The following is a 21781-nucleotide window of genomic DNA, read 5'->3' as shown; positions in this document are numbered from 1 at the left end:
GATTTCCATTCATTCATTGTTGCACTTTTCTCCCTGCCCAGCCTTCCCCCCCACCGCCCCAGTTTGCTCCTCTCTTTGAAAAAGTAAAAGAAAAATTCTTTCTTTGGTATACAATCCCCCTGCACCCCTCACTGCCCCAGGTACACTTCACTATGCACCCTTAATTATGGACTCTTGTGATAACTATAATACCCTATCATATATCGCTTTTTTTAAGAAAAATATTTTATTTGGCTATAACCCACAAATGCAATTATCTACTAGCGCCATTAAACTGCTGGCATTTGGACAAAAGTATATTTTAAGAATAAGTATTTTTAGAAGTTAATATCCTGATAGGGAGCTTTGGTGGTGTAGTGGTAAGGAGTTGTGCTGCCAACCTAAAGGCATGCAGTTCAAATCCACCAGCTAGCTGCTCTATGGGATATCTGTGAAATTACTGCCTCTGAAAACCTGGAGAGTCAGCTTTAAAAGTTGATTCTAACTTGACAATACACAGCAACAATAATATCCTAATACAACAGTTCAATAACTGAGATGGTAATAGTGTCTTCTTGACTTTCAGATTTAGCCTAGGATCAAGATTTCCCCCTTAAATAATATCAGGCAAGATTAATAGTCCAAAACCTATATGGATGGGCAAATTCTAACTGGAGACATAGGAATTGACTGAACATACATTACAAATGAAATTTCGGCTGTACTTCTCTCTAGTGGTTTGAATCTATCAGCAGCTCTAAGAAAGAAGATGGAGAATCTCCTGTGCTATTTACAACCTCAGAAACACTGGCGCATTAGCTATGAGTCAGTTCTGACTCAATGACAAAGAATTTTAAATTTTTTAAAAAGTTTCCTAAAGATGTTTCTATAATAGCATCCAACATTGCCTGAGATATGGATATATGGATATGAAGTGATCTGTTAACATATCTGTTTGAAATTCTTTTTAATGATTTGTCAGGTTGGGGAGGTCTGAGAGGGAGCTGCACTGCTAACTCAGAGGCCACGTTGGTCTTGCAGTTCAAAAGCAGCTCCACAGGAGAAAAGTGGGCAATGTCTTCCCCTTTGAAAACTCGTTGGAAGGTCAGATATGAGTTGGTTCTGACTGAACGTTTCTTAGCTTTGTTAGATATATCCTGATAAATATCTAAAGTAATTACTGATTTAAGGTTTGTGGTCCTTTCAAGCTAGTATGGATTCTGAAGGGAGTATTATTCAAAATGAGGTCAACAGAGCATCTGGTAACATGGTAGGCTGTGTAGGGCTTTAAGTTAAGCAGCACTTCTGCTTTGGAGCATATATTGTCATTAAAAGGTGATCAGACCTTTATGAAGATGCAGCCAAAAGCCAAGAGTGAAGTCCCTGCCCCTCCCAAAACTGAAGCCAAAACAAAGGCATTAAAGGCCAAGAAGACAGTACTGAAGGGCATCTGGAGCGACCCACCAAAAAAAGATCTGCACGTCACCCACCTTCTGGCAGCCTAAGATGCTGAGCTTCCAAAGGCAGCTCAAATAATTCCCTGAAGAGCGCCCCCAGGAGAAACAAGCTTGACCACTACATCATCATCACGTTTCCCCAGGCCACTGAGTCAGCCATGAAGAAGACAGAAGATAAAACACTTGTGTTCATCGTGGATGTCAAGGCCAATAAGCACCAAATCAAACATGCCTCTATGACATTGATGTGGCTAAGGTCAACACTTTGATTAGGCCTGATGGAGAGAAGGAAGCCTATGTTCGACTTGCTCCTGACTATGATGCTTTGGATGTTGCCAACAAAATTGGGATCATGTAAACTGAGTCCAGCTGGCTAATTCTACATACAAATTATTCTCAACAACAAAAGTGATTTTACATTCAAGGAAGACAAAATGGAAAGTAAGATACGTTAAATATGCATCAGGTATACAATTTAGCTATTAGGGACCATCTTAGTGTCATACTTTAGGGTCTGAAAGAACTAGTAATTAACAATCAAAAGTACAACAGTGAATGACTGGAAACCCCAAGTCTCTAAACTTTCATTAAAAGAAAAAAAAGTGAGATAACGGAATAGTTACAATATGAATAAAAAAGATTTAGAGACATTTAAACATGGCAGAGAGATAAAAGAACTAAATTTATAAAACTAGTAAAATTATATAAATTTAGTATCCATTATTAAAATTTCTTACTTTAAGGGAAGAAAAACTGAGATACTAACCAATGTGGAAATACTCATCTTCCAAAATCGTAATAGTGTTTTTCATGTGGACACTAGAAAGAGATGCATCATTGCCTTACCTTGACATAATCCAGCAAAGTCCAAATCACCTCCACTTTTGCGCTTGTGTTTCTTGGTATTATCTTCAGGGTGATCATCATCAAGTTCTGTTAATGAAAGCAGCTCTCAGTGATTTCAAGACGAATATGGTATAGCTTTGGTGTGGAGAGACTCTAAACCCTAAGAGTAATTCCTGACACAGACCCATATTTTGATCCCCCTACATGATTTACTAGATAGATTTACCAATAAAACCAAGAAATGCAAAACAAGGAACCTGTCTGCTATATTCCAAAAAGTATTAGGTTGTACAGGTATGTCTGTATACACAAAGATACATAAAAGGACAAAGAAAACTGTCCAAGGACAAAATCTTGGATGCTCTTTGCTAATTTAAAAAGATAAAACAACTACCTTCTTCATTTATATGACAGGGTGATGATGAATATTATTTTTTAAAAATTTAAAATTATTTATATTAGCTTGCATACAAAATTCATATACATGGTTTTACACATTCCATCATTCACACTTTTTTAAAAATTAGTCACTTTTGATCTATGCCCCTGACTTTTCAGGTCCCTGGTAGGTCTTTCCTAATTCCTTCACCCTCTCCCTCTGCCCACCAAACTCCGCAACATCATGATTTCCTCACTTCCCCACTCTCAGCCACTCTGACCCCTCTGCTTCCCTCTTCAGACCCTTGTGCATATCTTGCTAGTCATCCTTCTATAATGATCTTATGTAGTATTTGTCCTTATGTGACTGAGCTAGTTTACGCAGCATAATGCTCTCCAGACTCTCCTATGTTATATAGTATTTTTTGAGATCGTTGCTCCTGAGTATGCATAGTATGCATTGTGTGAATTTCTCAATCCATTCATTTACTGATGGTCATTTGGGCAGTTTCCATTTTTCTGCTATTATGAATAACACTGCTATGAACAATGGTGTACTACAGATCTCTATTTGTGCCTCAGTTCTATTTTCCTTGGGGGATATTCCTAGTGGTGGAACAGCGAGTTTATACAGAATTTCTATGTTCAGTTTTTTGAGGAAATGTCAAACTGCGGATGTACTATTTTACAGTCCCACCAACAGTGTATGAGAATTCCAACCTCTCCGACATTAACTGCTTGCTCTTAAACGTCGGCACTGTTGGTGGGGTGAGATGGTATCTTATTGTGGTTTTGATTTGCATCTCTCTTGTTCCCACTGCTTTTTAAAAAATAATTAAATTCTGTTTATTAAAGTGTGCATGAGTAGATTTTCAAAATATTCTGACACATCTTAATCCAATACTATATATTTTTATTAGATATTTTTAGTTTCTCTATGAATTGTCTGGCCATATTCCCTTGCTCTTATGATTTAGAAAGATATTATGTAACTTGGGAGAGGATGGAGAACATTATGCTGAGTGAACTCACTCAGTCTCATAAGGACAAATACCATTATTGTAAAAATAGAAGGATAACTAGTAAAACATGCAAAGGAACCCAAGGGGGCGGGGGGGAGCAAAGGGGCAAGGATGGGTAGGGCAAAACCACAGAGTTGCAGTTTGATGGGTGAATGGGGGTGGGGAAGAAAATAGAGGGGTCCAGTTGAAAATAGAGGATAATGATGGGCACAGTCCAGCGGTGATTAATTTTATAAAACATAATTCATGAGAATGAGTGTACAAACCACATTATGAAGAATAGTGTGAAACACAATGTATATGAACTTTGTAAGCAGACCAAGAAAATATTTTAAAAAAAGTAAAAGCAAACTGCCAGTGATTTGGAGCATTACTTCATGTGTCTGCTGGCCATCCTATCTTTCCCTGGGAACATTCTTTCTATGTCTTTTCCCCATTTTGTGATTCTGTTATCAGTCTTATTCTTGTGGAGGCCCTGTAGGATTCTGTAAACTTCTGTTATGAGATCCTTGTCTGAAATGGTACTGCCACATGTTTTTTCCTAATCAGTACATTTTCATTTCATCCTACTGGAAAAAGTTTTTGATGAGCACAGGGATTTAATCTTTAGAAGGATTAAAGATTCATCAATTTTATCCTCTCCTGGTTACACATAAACATTTGTTAGCTCAGCAAGTATGGCACACAGGTAGTCTAACTGTTGATTAAAAAGTCTTACCAACCAAGAGGGCAAAAAACTCTCTTTAAAGTACTGACTGATTTTAATGTTAATTTGAACATAGGACCATGTTAACAAACAAAAACTTCCAAGGGGAACATTAACCTTGAAGATGAGGAAAGGAAGGAAAAAGTTTATTTGTACTGTCATTTGTTCCTAATAATCACCTGGAATGCCTTCGCTTTCATCATCCAATACATCCATGAATGTTCCTCCCTCTTCATCAATTTCATCAAATTCTTCATTCATACTTCCTAAGGAAACCTCGTCATCATCCAGGTTCTCCAGGTCCTCATTACTGCCTTCTGAATCTTCATATTCTGAGTTATCCTTAGCTCCTTTTGTTTTCTTTTTCACATTGCTGAAAAAACAAAAAACAGTTGTTGCAAACTCAAACCTGCTGCCACTGATTCCAACACACGGTGACCCTACTGCACAGAGTAGAAATGTTTTACAGGGATTCCAAAGTCATAAATCTATACAGAAGCAGAATACTGTCATCTTACTGGCTCGTGGGTTTGAACTGCTGACCAACTGTGAGCAGCCAAGTCTTTAATTACTGGGCCAGGAGATGTCCTGACAGCATAAAAGGGGAGTTTTTTAAAAGTGTCTTTTTGTGACGGCAGGGTACATCAAGCTCTTAAGAGATGTAGTTAGAAAGAACTGTAGATTGATCACAACCTTCATTTAACATGCTACTGTGTATTATTTTAGAGTCCTCCAGCCTAGTGGTCTGAGGGATGGTAATTATGAATGCTGGAGGAACAAAATGCTAGTAATAATAAAAAGAACAATGAAGAAAAGCACGTTACCCAGCAAAATCAAGGTCATCTTTTCCAGAAACGAAACAATTATCATCTTCAAATGTGTCTGCCAGAGAAAAATACAGAAATTGTGAGCTAATGCAAAAAAGAACAAGGTTCACAATCATTATTATAATGGTCATGCTTCTGCTGTGCTTCACAAGTAAACCCGAAATCACATAGGACACTTGCTAGTTTAGAGACTTAAGAACATAGTGACCTTCCTCAAATCCCTAAACTACTATGAATCCAGTTAGTTTCAGCTTCTTTATACAACCCTTTAATAGAAAGAGAGTAAATAGCAAATAAGAAATTTAGCAACTACGGTCCTTTTTACTCTATTGGACTATTTCACTGTTAATAGATAAGAATGAAATAGAATTAACAAAAACCTTTTCACTGCCTGTGCTTTTTGTTTCAGTTTTAATGCAAAATTTTCCAACTCTGTGGGCTGGAAGTAAGTAGGTCAAATAGCAGATTTGATAACAAATACAAAATGATCAGAAAAACCAACAAGAGGAAGCAAGTAAGTCTGTCCAAAAGAACTAGATGGTGCTGGCTACTAGGCTCAAGTACACTAAGACAAGAGAAGGTTCTACTTAGAATGGTTAAAAATAGAACACAATTCAAGACCCTCTCTCCAATAAACTCATGATGGAGACTACCTTTTAGCTGATTAATAGACTGGCCTATAAAATAAGTAATTACTGGCAAGAAAGTGCTACTGCACTATAACCAACTATGTAAGACCAAAGAGGCAACATTTACCCCAAACCAAAGATGAACAAACAAGAAAGGAGAGGAAAATCAGAAGGATGGAGATGGAAACCCAGTGAGGAAAAGATAATGACACACTGTGGGGATTGTAGCCAATTATTATAGAATAACTATGTATAAATTATCGATTGGAACACTAATTAACTTATGTAAACTTTCCCCTAAAACACAGAATGTTCATTTCAAATAAAAAACTCTAGCCAAAAAAAAAAAAACACCTCTAGCAAAATGAGATTCTATATTAAAGATGATGTTAAAAATGAATATAAACATGTAAGTAAATTTTTTTTCCTCACATTAACCATTCAAAGCTCAATCAGAGTTTTCTGGGGCAAAAGTGGTCAAATTTCCATATGTTATCAAAATACTTAATTTTTCAGAGTGCTCAGCATGTTGCTTTAAGTGAAATGGTTTTTTAAAAAAAGTAAGGTCCGGATACTTCTGCCACTAATCATCTATAAAGAGAGACAAGTTACTTTATAAATTGAAGAGTCATAAAAACTAATTACCAATCATTTTTTCAAATTCATCATCATCCACATCTTCTATACTTTCTTCATCTGCATGTCGCTGTTGTTTCTCTTTAAGAATGGCAACTTTTTTATAATACCTAAAATAAAAAAAACATGCTATGTGTTTGATAGCTTTATTAAGGACCTATCACCATCACTAAAGCAATTATGAACAGTGACACAAACCACAACTGTAAAACTTTTTAAGCATAATCAATTGGGTATAAAAGCTCAAAAACAGAAAGAACTGTTTAAAAGGGATATATAATTAGATATTATACTTGTGATGGGAGTCCAGAAGGTAAGTAGTATAGTGGAGTGGACTTGAGGGGAGGGATTCAATAACAATGAAAGCAATTTTTCTTTTACTTTTCAAAAAGAAAAGTGAATTGGGGAAGGGCGGGCAGGGAGAAAAGTTCAACAATGAATGAATGGAAATCCAAAGTCTCTGTAAACTTTCATTACAATCAATTAAAAAAAAAAAAAAAAAACCAGAATAAAAACAAAACCCCCAAAAAGTGTTTTAGTTTAGCAACACTTTAAAGATCAAACAATGAAGTGCAGTAAATGTAAAAAAATGTAAGTTTCTTATTAAAACTACTTCATTTAAACACAACTTGTTTTAGTCAAAATGCCATAGTAAGAGACTGGAGTTTTCTCACTAATGATATAAAAATCAGAGTAATAAAACAAGGCTCTAAAGAACCTCAACTAGCTGTCTTGAGTCAGTCCTATTCTTACATTAAGGTGGAGTGAAGCCCAGTATCCTACGGATGGAATTACTCCTTTAAAATTCTTCACACAAAATGGTGGGTTTTTTTTAAAAATTATTATTTTATTTTATTATTTTTGTCTGTGTGTACCGTCAAATCAGATCTGACTGGTACAGGAGGAGATTGCCCCTCCTTCTCCAGCACAGCATCTGGTGGATTTGAACCACGTACCTCTGGGATTACAGTGGAGCTTCTTGCCACTAGGCTACCAGAGCTCTCTGTTTTTTAAAAAATAAACCTAACCAACAAATCAACCAGATGAGAGAGCAATTATTTTACTATTATTGGGCAATAATAGCTTTATCAGTAGCTTTAGGTCATATTTTTTACAATAACTCAAAGAGTTTTGCTAATTCTGCCTTAAGGACTGTGTTTTGTAAAAATTACTCATGAGATGCTTATCATCATATTAAATTTAGATTAAATCTACTCAAAAGTAGTCTGTAAGCAAATGATTTAAAAACAAAACCAAGAAACCCAAACAAAAAGCCCATGGAATTAAGCTTACAAAAGAGAAGTTTCATAAAACAAAATCCTTTTATTAAATGGCAAAAAGCAAAGGACCCAGTATTGTTAGTTTTACTTAGTTTAGCAAATGATTGATTCATACATTCCCTTCACAAAAATAGATGATCTTTTCAAGAGAGGCTACTGCTAACTATAATTTTAAAGAAATGTAATTTAGATTTAAATAACTCCTCAAATAAAATGACACTAAACATATTACCTGTGGAAAAACACTTCATCCACGGGTATCTGGCTTTCTTCTTTTGCAAGGAACTCCTTACTGTTCACTGGAAAAACAAGTTAAAAATAATAATTTATTCAAATAATCCTTTTCACATTTTCCAAGTTATTAATAAATATGGAATGCCTAAACTTCTACAGTCTTAGAATACGAGGATGGTGAGCAGATGGCATCCTACAGAGTAAAGGACAATTCTCAGGTGAAGTCCATGTGGTGATGACCCTACCATTTGGAACAATTCATTAGTAACAGTTGTAGCACTGGAGTAGGCAACACATGGCTACCAGTGTGACTCATAATGACAGAGTACAGTTTCTCATTGTCCTGCACTAACTGCATGCTTAAGCATGTCTAGGTAGTAGCAGATTCAAACTCATGAATCCATGTGCATCAAAACAGTCTTGTGCTCCTGAAGGTTTTCAATGGTTGATCTTTTTCCCAAGATGTCTCTGGATATACTCCTATCATCAACCTTTTCATTAGCAGTGGGGCACTTAAACTTCTGTGTCACCTATGGACTCCACCTTTAATAAAGGAGCTTCTCTTAATAAATGACTACTGTAGACTTCCTATTTTCATTTCATAAAAGTAACAGTGTTTGCATTAGAGGAATAAACTCAAAATTAACTTTATTTTTACTTAACTTTGAAGATAACTAAGAAAAAAAGTTTTCCTTCTTCAGGATAAGTTTCCACCTTAACTTTATTAACAAAAAGGGAATTTGGTCTTTAATACCAATGTTCTGACTTCTGGTATATAGTCCCTGAATGTCTCTGGATCTCTGTGAATTCAGCCAACAGAAAACAAAGTGAGTAGCAAGAAGCTGCACTGCAATCCCAGAGGTGCTCGGTTCAAATCTACCAGATGCTGTGCTGGAGAAGGAGGGCAATCTCCTCCTGTACCAGTCAGATCAGATTTGACGGTACACACAAAATAATAAAATAAAATGGAAAAAAAAAAAAAGAAAGAAAAAGAGGTGATTTTGAATTGTAAACCTTCATTCAAAAATATAAATGTAACCTTAGGAGTCCTCTCAGTGCAGTGAAACTGGATGGCTGTGGATAGAAGAAGCCACCAGGAACTGCTCAAGAGAAGGATGTGGCAGTTGGCTTCTACAAACATGTAGACTCTGTCCAATAGTCTCTCTTAATTATTGGAATCAATCAGCCAACAATGAGTTTGCTTCTGGATCAGTTTAACCTTAAACTCTGATTAACTGAAAAATGAGTTCAGATCTTAGGCACAAGGGTTCTGTGCTGCTGAGTCAAACCAACCCATAGCTGACCATCTAGCTGGTTTTCAGAGGATATGAATCACCTAGGAGACTGTCCATCCTTCTGTGGAGCAGCTGGTGGATTTAAACAGCTGCATTTGGATTACAGTGAGCTTCTTACCACTAGACCACCAGAGCTTCTGAAAATACAGAAAATTAGCTGCACAAATGGGTAGTGCATTAAAAGATCTGTGCTGTTGAGTCGTTGAGTTGACGGCAGCTCACAGAAACCTGGTCAACAGCAGATCTCTTCTGCCATCCTCACCATATCTGACACACTGAACCAACTGTTACAGTCACTGTGTTAATCCATTTTGTCAAGGGTCTCTTTCTCTCTTATGTTGACCTTCCAAAGCATAAAGTCTTTCTCCAAGGACTGGCTCCTTCTAATAACACAGTCAAAGCATAAGATGGATTTTCACCATTCTTGCCGTCAAGAAACACTCTGGTTTCACTTTCTCTAGGACAGAAGTGTAGGTTCTCTTAGAAGTCCATGATATATTCAGTACTCTTCTCCAACATCACAGCTCAAAGACATTGAGCCTACTTCTGTCATCCTTACTCACTGTCCAACTTTCAGATGCTTGGCAAGCAATTGAGAAGACCGTGGCTTGCATCAGGTGCCATCTTAGTCTTTAAAATGACATCACTGCTCTTCAGAACTTCAGAGGTCCCTGACAGTAGACTCTGACAATGCAATTCATCTTTTCATTTCCTGACTGCTAGTACTGATGGTGTTGATTATGGAACCAAGCAAGATTAAATAATTGAGAACTTCAGTCTTTTCTCCATTTATCATGATGTTGCTTACTGGCCAGTGGTGAGGGTTATCTCTTGTCCAGATGCTGAGGCATAACCCATACTGCAGGCTATAGTCTTTGTTCTTCTAGAACAAGTGTTTCTAGTCCTCCTGACTTTAAGGAAGCAAGGTTGCATCAAGTGCATAATGAAAGCTGCTGCTCAGTCTTCCTTCAATCCTAATTGTTTATAAAGCATGGCTTATTGCATGATTTGTTTGGCATACAGACAGAACAGGTAGAGAGAGGATACAGCCCTGATGTACACCTTTCTTGATTTTCAAACCATTCAATGTTTCCGTGTTCAAACAATAAATAGCCTTTTGGCATAGGTTTCAGTTTCATATAACTACAACAAAGTGTTGTGGAATTCCCATTCTCCTTAATGAATCATTCCTAGAGCTTTGACTTCAGTGAGGGTTCCTTAATTCTTGATCATCTACTATCTCCTGAAATGGCGCATCAGCAACTAGTTCTTTTCAGTAGAGTAACTATATTATCTCAACTTCTGTGTCATTCAATACCCTGCCCATCAAATTTTTTAGTATTGCAATTTGAGGTTTGAACTTTTTCTTTAGTTCTTTCAACTTGAGAAATGCCGAGCATGTTCTTCATTTTGGGTTTTCTAAATCTAGGTCTTCTCACATTTTATTACAGTACTTTGCTGTCTTTTTAAGCCACTCTTTGAAATCTTCCTTTCAGCTCTTACATCATAATTTCTATTGCTTTAGTTCTCTAGCTTCAACAGCAAGTCTGAGCATCTTTTTCTGACATCAGTCTTGATCTTTTTTCCCCCATGCCTTTTTTAATGAGCTATCTTCTTGTATGATGTCCTTCCACAATTATGTAATGTTTAATTGGTACATCAAATCTATTCCTTAGTCTCTAAATCCAGGTGAGATATATACTTATGGTCTTTTTTACTTTTTGTTCCTCTCATAGATTTAATGTTCTGTAGCGTCAACTTGCACCTGTCTATGATTTAATTGTGAGGATGGCACAGGACAGGATAGGCTAGGGTTCAGATCTGTTGTTTACAGTGTCACTAAGAGTTGTACTTGACTTGATGACACCTAACAAAAGCAACACAGAGGAACTGAGGGTCTGCTCTATAGCTGGGCCCTATCTTGTTGTAACCATTATACAGAGTTTTTCTGCTGTTTTATCCCACAGATGTATCCCATTTTTTTCCTGTGCATTTATTACATCCAGTAATGTTCACATGTACAGTCACCATTTCTAGTTTTCCTAAAATATATCTGCAGTAAGTTGTTGGTCATATAAAATTCCATCATATTATCTCTGACCTCATATCTATTCCTAAGGCCCCATTTTCCAACCACCATCCTATTTCCGTCTGCATTCTAATAACCATTATTAGTAATGCATCTTGACTATGTTTGATTAATGTCAGACTGCAGATTTTGGTAGAAATATTCAATTTCTTAGTTTTGTGGTGTGGAAATCTGTCATATGGATAGGTTTTTCTTGTACACCTGTGGATATTATCCTATCACTGAAAACACTACACTTCAGGGTTGTTATTGTTATGTGCCACCAAGTCACCCATGACTCATCGCAACCCCGTGTACAACTAAATCCTAAATCCTGCTCTATCCTGTGCCAATCTTATTGTCTCTGACACACCTACCCTTATTTACCCAGTCACCGAATCAAATCTATCTCATTGAGGGTCTTCCTCTCTTGCACTTTCCCTCCACCCTCCCAAGCATGACATCCCCCTCCAAGGACTGGTCCCTCCTTGCAACATGTCCAAAGTACGTCAGACAAAGCTTCAGAATCCTTGCCTCCAAGGCAACCTGGTGTCAACCTCTCTAGGACGAATTTGTTTGTTCTCCTAGCAGTCCATGGTATATTCAATACTCTTCTCCAGGGTGGATTCTGAAATATTTATTTTACCAATGAATTTGACCTTATTTGTTTTGTTTTTGTCATTCCAGGCATAGATCATATGGCTGTCTAATTAAAAATGGCAAATACTAGTTAGTCCATTTAAGTTTGCTCATGTCTAGAATATTGATATTTATTCCACTTATTTTTGATGAATTCCAATTTTCCTAGATTTATACTTCAAATATTCCATGTTCTAATGAATAATATAAGCTTGAATCTTTTTATCATTTTGAGTAGTGCCAAATCAACAAAGAAAGTCCCTCATTAGCTGAAGGCTTTACCCTCTCCATGCTATTAAGAAATGGCTAACTTAGCGGTCTATTAAGGAAGACTATTTGAGGAAGCAACTTTCTCCACCTGTACCAACTGTCTTCTACTGAGGGGATCATGCTCCAGCACTATATCAGCCAGTGTTTCACTGTTATTAATAAGATTTTCATCGGCCAGTTATTTCAGAAGTGACTGACCAGTCCTGCTTCCTAATCTCTGTAAGTATTGAAAGTCCACTGGAACCTGGGTCCACAGCTGACTCAACTGGTATTTGAAATAATGGTAGCACAGCTCTCACAGCACAGGAACATGCAAGCCACCACATAAGACAATCAACTAACGAGATGGAAATTTTATTAAAGAGCTTAAAAGATGGTCTGACCGATAAAAGAGCGTTGTGTGTTTTAGAGTTATTCATGAAGCAACAGTTAAAAAAAATGCAAAATGTGGACTAATCTGAAAAGAGAGTAAGCTGAGGGTCCTACATATACGGAGATATAATTAGAGAACACAACTCAAAATCATAAAAAATAGTGAGGCTCCCTGATCTGATAAGACGTGTAAAATCCCTGAGACTCTAGTCTTTTAGTTACTGAACCCACCCCTGTGACAACAGACAAGTCTGTAAGGTGAACAATGACACCTGAGAGGTATTCACTCCAAAGAGCAACCAACCCCTGTAAGATGAAAAGCACAGCATTCACCTACGGGTAAAGCTCAGAAGGCAGGAATGGAGAGGACAGATGGATGAATGGAAGCGAGAACCACACAGGGGCAATGGGAAGAATGATGTTACAGTGTAGAGATAATAATCACTACCAAAACTAAACGTGTATGTATGTCTGAATGGTAAAACAATCTGCTTTATAACCTTTCAGTGAAATCACAGTAAAAAGTCTTTTATAAAAGGGAAAATCGTGATACTTGTTGAAGCTGGCTAATGAATACAGGAGACTTCACCACATTATTTAGTCTATTTACTCTGGATATGTTTCAATTTTTTGCATTAAAGTTTTAAAAAGAAAACAGAAAAGCCCAGACAGATATAGACTATACTAGAAAATACATAAATATTTTTGAGTACAGAAGATAGTGCCTCTGCTGCTCAAGCTTTATTCTAATCGAGAGAAGCAGAGAATACTACACTTGTATGTATCACTGCCTTATAATATCTTTCAACTGTACAAGCTTTGTACTTACCAGCAAGATTACGAATATCCTTTATAAAATGCTTCCTTTTTGGCTGCATTACAATACTGTCAGTGTTTTCTGTAATGTAAAATCAACAGAGTAATGTAAACACCTAGTTTATACGCTCATACTTTAAACAAAATATCAACAATGAAAGTCAAATAACTAAGTACATAGAAGCATACCTTTGCCTTTATGTACCTTTGGATTTCGGTACACAAATCGATCCAAGAACCTCATTAGTGTGAAATCCTGCAGTGGATCCCCAGAATACTGAATATAATTTCCCTGGGGAAGGGGGAAAAGGGGTAAGATTTAAGAGCTTGAATACCATACCTGTGCCCAGATAAGAAAAGAAGAACAAAGCAAGCTACTATTGTGTTGCAACTTAGAGGTAAATAGCACCTAATGTTTCAGATATACCTCTTATGCAAGAGTTCTTACATGAAAAAATATTTCTCTCTCTCTCTCACTCACACACACACTCTGGATACACTGCTGATCTTATCAATAGGCAAACAATAATACTGTAAGTTATCTAACTATTGATCAGGTATCCCTCTTTTGCAGTCTTAACATGAAAAATTTTTTTCTCTCAAACACACGTGCGCGCGCGCGCGCGCACACACACACACACACGATTATGCTGATCTTATAAATAGGTAAAGAATAATACTGTAAATCATCTAACTATTAACCAGGATCCAAACCCTCAAGTGGCAAACACACCACTACAAGAAAGACATGGGCAATCTTGATTTAGGAAAAAAGGCAGAATGTGGTATCCTGAATTCTCTAGGTCCATCTCATCTTCCCATTCATAATGGGAAGAATTATCTGTTGCTCTGGATTAAAGAAGCTACTACTGCTTTACAAAAGAGCAAAATACATCTCTAATTCTATTTTGGAGAATACATTAAGGCCAATTATGATCTAAAATTATTTATTTAGTTACTCGTATTTCTTATTTGTGTAATATTTAGACTCACCTGAAGGATAGTCTTTGCAAAAAGTGCCACAGAAGGATGATAATGCTCAGACAGCTAAAAGGAAAATGTAGACAGTCAGCACTTAGGGTCAACTCTTGAAATTCCAAAGATTTCAAACTTAGAAACTGACGGCATTAGAAAAGTTCTTAAACATTTGGCCTTAGGCTCCCTCTATTACATTTTTTTAAACCATTTAAAATGATTCCTTTCCCTCCAAAATTGTTGCACATTTTCTTCCTCTGCCCCCTCCCTGCAGTGCACCACTACTTCTAGATTGTCATACATAAAATGCCTAGTCATATATTCCTTTAGATAGTTCATTCTTTCCCTCATCTGATCTAATGCAATATTAAATTATCTATCCACTCTTCCCAAACTGTCCCCTATCTGTCCTAGTTTATAACAGCAGTGTTATGCAGTATTTGTCCTATTGTGATCGAGATATTTCACTCAGCATAATGTTCTCCAGTCTCCCTCGTTATGTCATATTTTATGAGTTCACTGATTTTCAGTGCTTCATAATATTCCATTGTGTGAATGTACCACAGTTTTTCTATCCATCCATCCATCATTTGTTGATGGGCAGTTGGGATGCTTACATCTCTTTGCTTTTGTTAATAATGCAGCAAAATAAACATGGATGTGCATATATCTGTTTGAGTTGTGGCTCTGGTTTCTTTAGGGTATATTCTCAATAGTGGAACTGCTGGGTTAAATGGTTTCTATTTCCCATTTTTCAAGAAAACACCAGAATAGTTTATGTGTCAGTTATTCTTGTATGAAAAGGCAGCTAGCTAACCTTTTCCTTGATGTAACATTCACACTATGCATATGGCATAAGGGGAGTCTTCATACTTTCCATATATTCACATAGAATATTAAAAGGCATACTTAGGATAAAAAAAAACAACAAAACCAAAAAAACCAAACCAATTAGGGAGCTCCAGTAGCCTAGTCTGTGGGGAGTTGGACTACTAATACAATCATATTTATTTATGCTTGTTTATTTTTTTTAAAAAATTTTATTTTATTATTATTTTTGTGTGTGTGTATACTCTCAAATCAGATTTGACTGGTACAGGAGGAGATTGCCCCTCCTTCGCCAGTACAGCATCTGGTGGATTCAAACTGCATACCTCTGGGAATGCAGTGCAGCTTATTGCCACTAGGCCACCAGAGCTCCTGACTTGTTTATTTTTTAAAATTCATTTTTAAAGAAGAAGTACGTGGAGATATAAAGAGTAACAGTGATCAGTACAGTGTGGTGTGTCATGCTCAACTTGTGTTAAGGCATGAGGGGTTCAACTCAAGATTTCTCCTATGCCATTAGTGCCACTCTCAACATAGCACAAAAGCAAATGCTATCATGGTACTATGAAAAGAGTTTGGATCCCAGATTTACTCAAAGGGTATCAGGGCCCTTTGGGGTTGTGTCTATATTTTGATAATAGTTGTATGCTTACATAGCTTTTCCAAAGAAATCATAAAAATTATTTAAATAAGTTCCTTGATAAATTTTAAAGGTAATTTTGTAAAAAAAGCCCTGATAAACTTTTCAGAGATTAATAACACATAAAGAAAAATTCGTCCACTTAATAGAGTTGTTAGATGTGATTAGCTAGCTATAATTCACTTACATCTACGCGCATTTTAAATACTTTCTATAAAACGAATATACAATGAACATCCTTCCCTAAAATGTGGAAATTTAGTATAATGCTTCTATTTTGTTGATTACCAAGCATTACACCTTTTACACATACTTTACATGCCTATAAAATATATGCTTAAATAAGAATATAGATTTACTTATCATTTATGAGGAAAATGAAAATTTTAAAGTGTCAAATACAGCAGAAATGTATTAAAAGGCAATGTGAATTATTTTACCTTTTTGAGTTCCCAAAGACATGTATGTTCTGCTCCACAGTACAATGGATTTCTACTAAATGGGTCATATGTATTCAACTGTTTGCCACCTAAAGGGAGAAAAAAAAGTCTTTCTAAAATGTCTTATTCCTAGTCCAAATCATAAAATCAGCACCATTAATTCCACAGATAACACAGGATTTCCAACATGTTAGCTAGGTATCCTAACCAGATTGAAAATTCTAAGCCCTTTTAAGATTTATCTATTTCTAGTATTTGTTATTTCTTAAACGAGGGAGTTTATTTATCCCTAGTAAAAGCTCCTTACAAAAACACCTTTTTTCCCATATAAGAAAAAAAAAAGAAGTGCTTGTTTTGGGCTCAATAAGGTCAGAAAAATTTTGATGACAAATAACTTTACAATGAAAGAGGCTTAAAGTCTTTTGGAGCTTTACAGTACTCCAAATGTCTACTTTATTCTTAGTTTGGATCATAAGACAATTAATGGAAAACTTTCCTGGAGGCTATGAGACTGCTCTCTTATAATGCACACACTTATCTAGGAAGATTAACATTTAGACAGAGTAACTAATTTGACCCAAAATAATCACTTCATGTGTGACGAAATGGATATGGTGACACGGTTTTTTATTTTTGTTGGTAGGTGCTGTTGATCTGGTTCTGACCCCCGTACTGTGCCATCATCTCAATCACTGCTACAGCTGCTCTATTAATGCATCTTGTTGAGATTCACCCCCTTTCTGGGTAACCCTCTACCAAGCATGATGCCCTTCTCCGGGGACTACTCTTCTGGATAATATGTCTAGAATACATGAGATGAAATTTCATTCTTCTTGCTTGCTTCTAAGTATTCCAAATATCTTTTTTCAAGATAGGTATGTTTGCTCTTCTGGCACTTTCTCGGTTATTTTCAAGACTCTTCGTCAACACTGAAATTCAAACTCATTTTTCTTTAGTTTTTTTGATTTATTCTCTTTTAATAAGTGCCAGCAAATGAAGAAGCTGTATTTTCTATTTCTAAGATGTTTTTAGCTGTAACATTCTAATAACAGATTTAATTCACTTTGTGTATATAGATGAAAAATCACTTAACCTGGCGCTCTATCTTTAAGCTGTAGATGGTGAATATCAAGATAAAAGTTAAAAGAACTAAAGGTTCCACACTAGTCACAATATGCAACCAATCATTTTTGTTTCTAAGTCAAACTTTAACATATACTACATTAATTAGCTTCTTATGTGTTCAATGTGTGAAGCCTCTGAAGAAACTTCAAAGGTATTTTAGTTATCTAGTGCTGCAACAGAATTATTTTAAGTGTGTGTTTTTAACAGACAGAAATATTTGTTAGTGGTTTAGGAGATGTGGAATAAAGTGCTGGTTTATATCGAAGGCTTTTTCAGTTGCTCTAGAGGAAGTCCATGTAGATCAGGACAGCCTCATTTTCAGTTGTGTTTAAAGGAAAGTCTCTCTCTGGACCTGCTCCTTGGCCTACTGGAGCCAAGTAAAACTTGGGCCAAGTATAAAACTCATTAGCTCCCCTGATAAATGCTCACAGAAGCTCACACCCAGCCAGGAAGACCTGTTCCTGAAAGGACTCAACTTTCCCATTTTGTGAGTTAACTTATGGCACATCTCTCAATTCTGTTGCTGCTTCTAAGCATCTTAAGTGAAGACAGGCTTCTACTTCCTGGGCCTAGGAGGTTGCCAGTGCAAGCAGTCCAGGTCCAGAGGAGGGGCTGCCCTCTTTGCTATTCCTTCTGGGTTACAGTCAGGTCACTCCGCCTTTGTCACCCCTTGTCCCTATGGTACCTCAAAAAAAAGGACTGACTTCGAATATAATCTAAGCCTGTATTCTGCCTCTATAAGATCATAAAAACTATGTTTATACCAGATCACAAAGTGGAGGATGATAATACTGAGAATCATGGCCTACCCACGTGGATACCTATTTCAGGAGGACACAGCTCAATCTATAATCCATAACAGCTGAAGGAAAAGAAATTCTGTGTATCTGCCATGTCCAGTTTTTTTCCTCATTTAATTTTCACAGCTTTAAATTAACGCATTTAATTAAAAATATTTTTAAAATGTTTAGTTATTATGGGAAGTTTTGTCAAACACATCACTGATTTACACATATACATAATATTGGTCAAAGATGTTGAACATTTCCACTTATGAAATATTAAACATAAGCAATACTTAGGATTTCCAGAAGGGTATATTAACTTCTATTAAAATCAGAGGAAATGTAAATCCCTGGTATAAAAATGAAATAGAATAATGTAAAGATTATTTACCATTTAAAAAAATCGAAATCAAAGAGAAAAAAGAATCCTCACCTTTCATATTATCGAAGTGCACCCAAGATGCAGGCTTCCGTGCTTGACTTTCCTCACTGCTTTCACACACAGGTTCTTCTGGCTCAGTCTTTTTGTCTGCATCAGTGAATTTTTCTATGTCTTCATCATCTCCTACGTCAACAAAATTTTCTTCATCATCAGATTCCTACCAATAAAAACAAGTTTTACAAAGAACTCTTTTCCATGAACTCTAAGTTGAAAGTTTATGTTCAACGAATATAGACTTTTGAATATTTGTTTATTGAAGGCAGGATAAAAAGAGCACAAAAGTCTTATCAAACATAAATCTTAGCCACCTATTCTATACTTGAAAGGTAGTAAGAGTAAATTCTGAGCCAAGAGCCTCAAGACAAACTGAGGTCTACTAGCTTCGTAATTTTCTCAAACTATATTGTGGTACAAACAGTTAAGATATTTGGCTGCTAACCAAAAGGTAATGCTTGGGTCTATCCAGTGATATTTCAGAATGAAGCAGTCTGAAGACCTACTTCAAAAATGAGCCATTGACAACACATGGAGTTGTCATAAGTCAATCAACTCAATGGTAGCTGGAAAACTCCCATAAAATTGCAATGTATTAAAAAAAAATGCAATGTATTACCACTAAGGCAATAAGCAACAAACTGTGCAATTGGGAAGACAACCCAGGTCTACCTGACTCTAAGACTCATCATCTGAGATGCTCTAAAGAGAGAACTAAGTAAGTCAGTCACCAAAACCTATGGAAAGAAACCTAAAATCAAAACCCCATGTGCTTTAAACCCTAAGATTTCAAAAAAGTCATAAAACATACTGGATGATCATCTAGTTGACTTCTTAACGTGGGTTTTGCTTTAAGGATTTCAGAAATAAGATACAAAGCTCCACATATGAATGGTGGCATCTGTTCACAAGTAACTTGAAGCAACCTCTTCAGAAAAGCCTTTACCCGGCGCAGCATGATATCAGCTTTGAGAGACTTATAAACAAGGTTAAGAAACAGAGCTTGCTTGGAGCAGGACAACAATCCTGGATCCAACATCTTTCTGTAAAAAGAAAAAAGACCAAATGTTTATGCAAAGAACATCTCCACAACATCAGCCATATGTTAAAAGTGACAACTAACTGTATCTTAATTAGAGTTAACCTTCCTGTTTATCTCAGAATAAGAGACTGTTTCATTTTCTATCAGATGAAAAGTGAAATCAAGAAACAGAACAGAAAGAATGACAGCACCAGAAAAATTCAGGAGCAAGAAGCATCCAAGTTTGTGGTTTCCTTTGTTTTCCAAGCAGAAAATGTTTACACAATATCACTACATATTCTGTGTATATAGTATAAATATATATTCTCTGTATTGATATGAACTCAACATGAAAGACTAATTGAAAAACAGGTAAGAAAACTAATCTAGGGGTACAGTCATAGACTAGAAGATCTAAGTTGTTCTTCTACCATTACCTATTAGCTGGGTGACCTTGATATCCCCAAATAGTTCAAATGAAAACAATATATAAATTACAGAAAATTAAAGTGCAAAGAGTTCAGAGAATTTTACATATTAAAATTACATACTAATTATGTAATATCCCTAGTATCTAAAACAACACCTTCCCTCATTCCTAGGCCTGTGCTTACATTCTTCATGATTTAACACAATTTCTTTGTGCTACCCCCTAAAGCTCCAAGAAAGAACTGTGCATATATTGTATCTCCATAGCCAAGCATCTCCTTACAGCTCAACATCTGCTAAATGAATCAATGAACTTCCACAGGAAGTGGCTGCGCAACATTTTCAGTGATTGTAGATTATTTAGTATCCCATCAGATACCCACTCCAATTCCGGAAAACTTAGGTTGTTAGAAAATCCTTTCTTTATCCACAGCTGAAATTTGTTCCTGTGCAATTTCATCATTAATTCTATTTCTACCCTCAGAATCAACACAGAATTCCCTAATTCTCTTTCTATAGAATAGTCCCTTACACATTCAAACCTGTGTCTTTTTCTCTCTAAAGCATCTCTTTTCAATTTGTTCAGGTATGATTTCATATTATTTTCAAATTTTCTATCATAATTGCTGAGTCCTAGAAATGCCCGAAAGGATCCCTACAAGACAGTTCTCTGGCTATGCCCTAATACTATATGGATATTTAATTCCTGTGTTCCAAATATTTTCATTACTTTTCGCCTTAATATAAAAACAGAAAGCAAATTTTGTGAAATGTTCTCACATTTCTTTGCATACCTAATTTCCCCCAATTATCAGTTAAATTCTCCTCTCCTTTGGTGATATTCTATTATTTCTTCTGCACATTTATATTTTTAAACTTTTGCATCCACTTTACTAGTCATATACTCTATTCTAAACAGACAAATCTGAGGAGTATTAGATGAACGCTGTTGTTGTTAAGTGCCATCGAGCCGTATAGGCTACTCATAGCGACCCTATGAACAAAAGTCCTGGACACCTGTATAACTTTTGTCCTTTCTCCAGGTTCACAGGATTTCTGGAAGCAAGCTGTTACAGAAGTGGATGCCACTCCTACTTCCAAGCTTGTTTTAATCGGGGAGCTTCACTCAACATTGTCCACCACCTTGGGTAACCGTTATCGCATTTGACTCTTCAATTACACAAATATCTTCACTATTTGTAAGATAATTTTTTCTTCTAGTTTTTCATACTTTTGAAGCTTGAATTAGCTCATTGACCTAGTTCAAATTTTCATTTTGGGTAACCCAAATGTGGCTACAGTATTAACAATAAAGTTATGTCCATCAACTAATTAATATATTTACCATCTATAGTTACTGTGTACCATCAAGTCAAAACCGCCTCACAGTTGATCTGCCAGCGGGTTTTCAGAGGCATTTAATCACACGAGAGGAAAGTGTCCATCTCTCTTCGGAGGAGCAGCTGGTGGATTCAAACTGCATGCCTCTGGGTTGGCAGCACAACTCCTTATCAATAAGCCACCAGAGATCCCTCTATCTATATCATTGTTGTTGTTGTTAAGTGCCGTGAGTTGAAGGCGACTCATAGCGACCCTATGAAGGAGAGTCCTCGATGCTTGGGTGCCTTTCATCCTCTCTCCAGGTTCA

The 21781-nt window shown here is 36.3% G+C and overlaps 1 protein-coding gene across 1 annotated transcript in view; it reads right to left on the bottom strand.

Annotated features, from left to right (window-relative positions):
• CEBPZ (CCAAT/enhancer binding protein (C/EBP), zeta) overlaps positions 1-21781 on the bottom strand; it is a 56833-nt gene that overhangs the window by 22086 nt on the left and 12966 nt on the right. The window contains exons 3-13 of the mRNA XM_006882392.1: positions 19495-19726; positions 18681-18846; positions 16338-16426; positions 14448-14501; positions 13644-13746; positions 13468-13536; positions 7993-8059; positions 6490-6590; positions 5213-5270; positions 4568-4761; positions 2283-2369 (exon numbers count right to left, since the gene is read on the bottom strand). Of these exons, the coding sequence (XP_006882454.1) occupies positions 2283-2369; positions 4568-4761; positions 5213-5270; positions 6490-6590; positions 7993-8059; positions 13468-13536; positions 13644-13746; positions 14448-14501; positions 16338-16426; positions 18681-18846; positions 19495-19726 (1220 nt within the window). The remainder of the gene's footprint in view (positions 1-2282; positions 2370-4567; positions 4762-5212; positions 5271-6489; positions 6591-7992; positions 8060-13467; positions 13537-13643; positions 13747-14447; positions 14502-16337; positions 16427-18680; positions 18847-19494; positions 19727-21781) is intronic.

The sequence above is a fragment of the Elephantulus edwardii genome, unplaced genomic scaffold, assembly GCF_000299155.1.
Source record: "Elephantulus edwardii isolate Elephantulus edwardi_28Jun2011 unplaced genomic scaffold, EleEdw1.0 scaffold00019, whole genome shotgun sequence".
Classification (NCBI taxonomy): domain Eukaryota; kingdom Metazoa; phylum Chordata; class Mammalia; order Macroscelidea; family Macroscelididae; genus Elephantulus; species Elephantulus edwardii.
The sequence above is the reverse complement of the archived record's forward strand: the minus strand, read 5'-3'. Positions and strand labels throughout refer to the sequence as shown.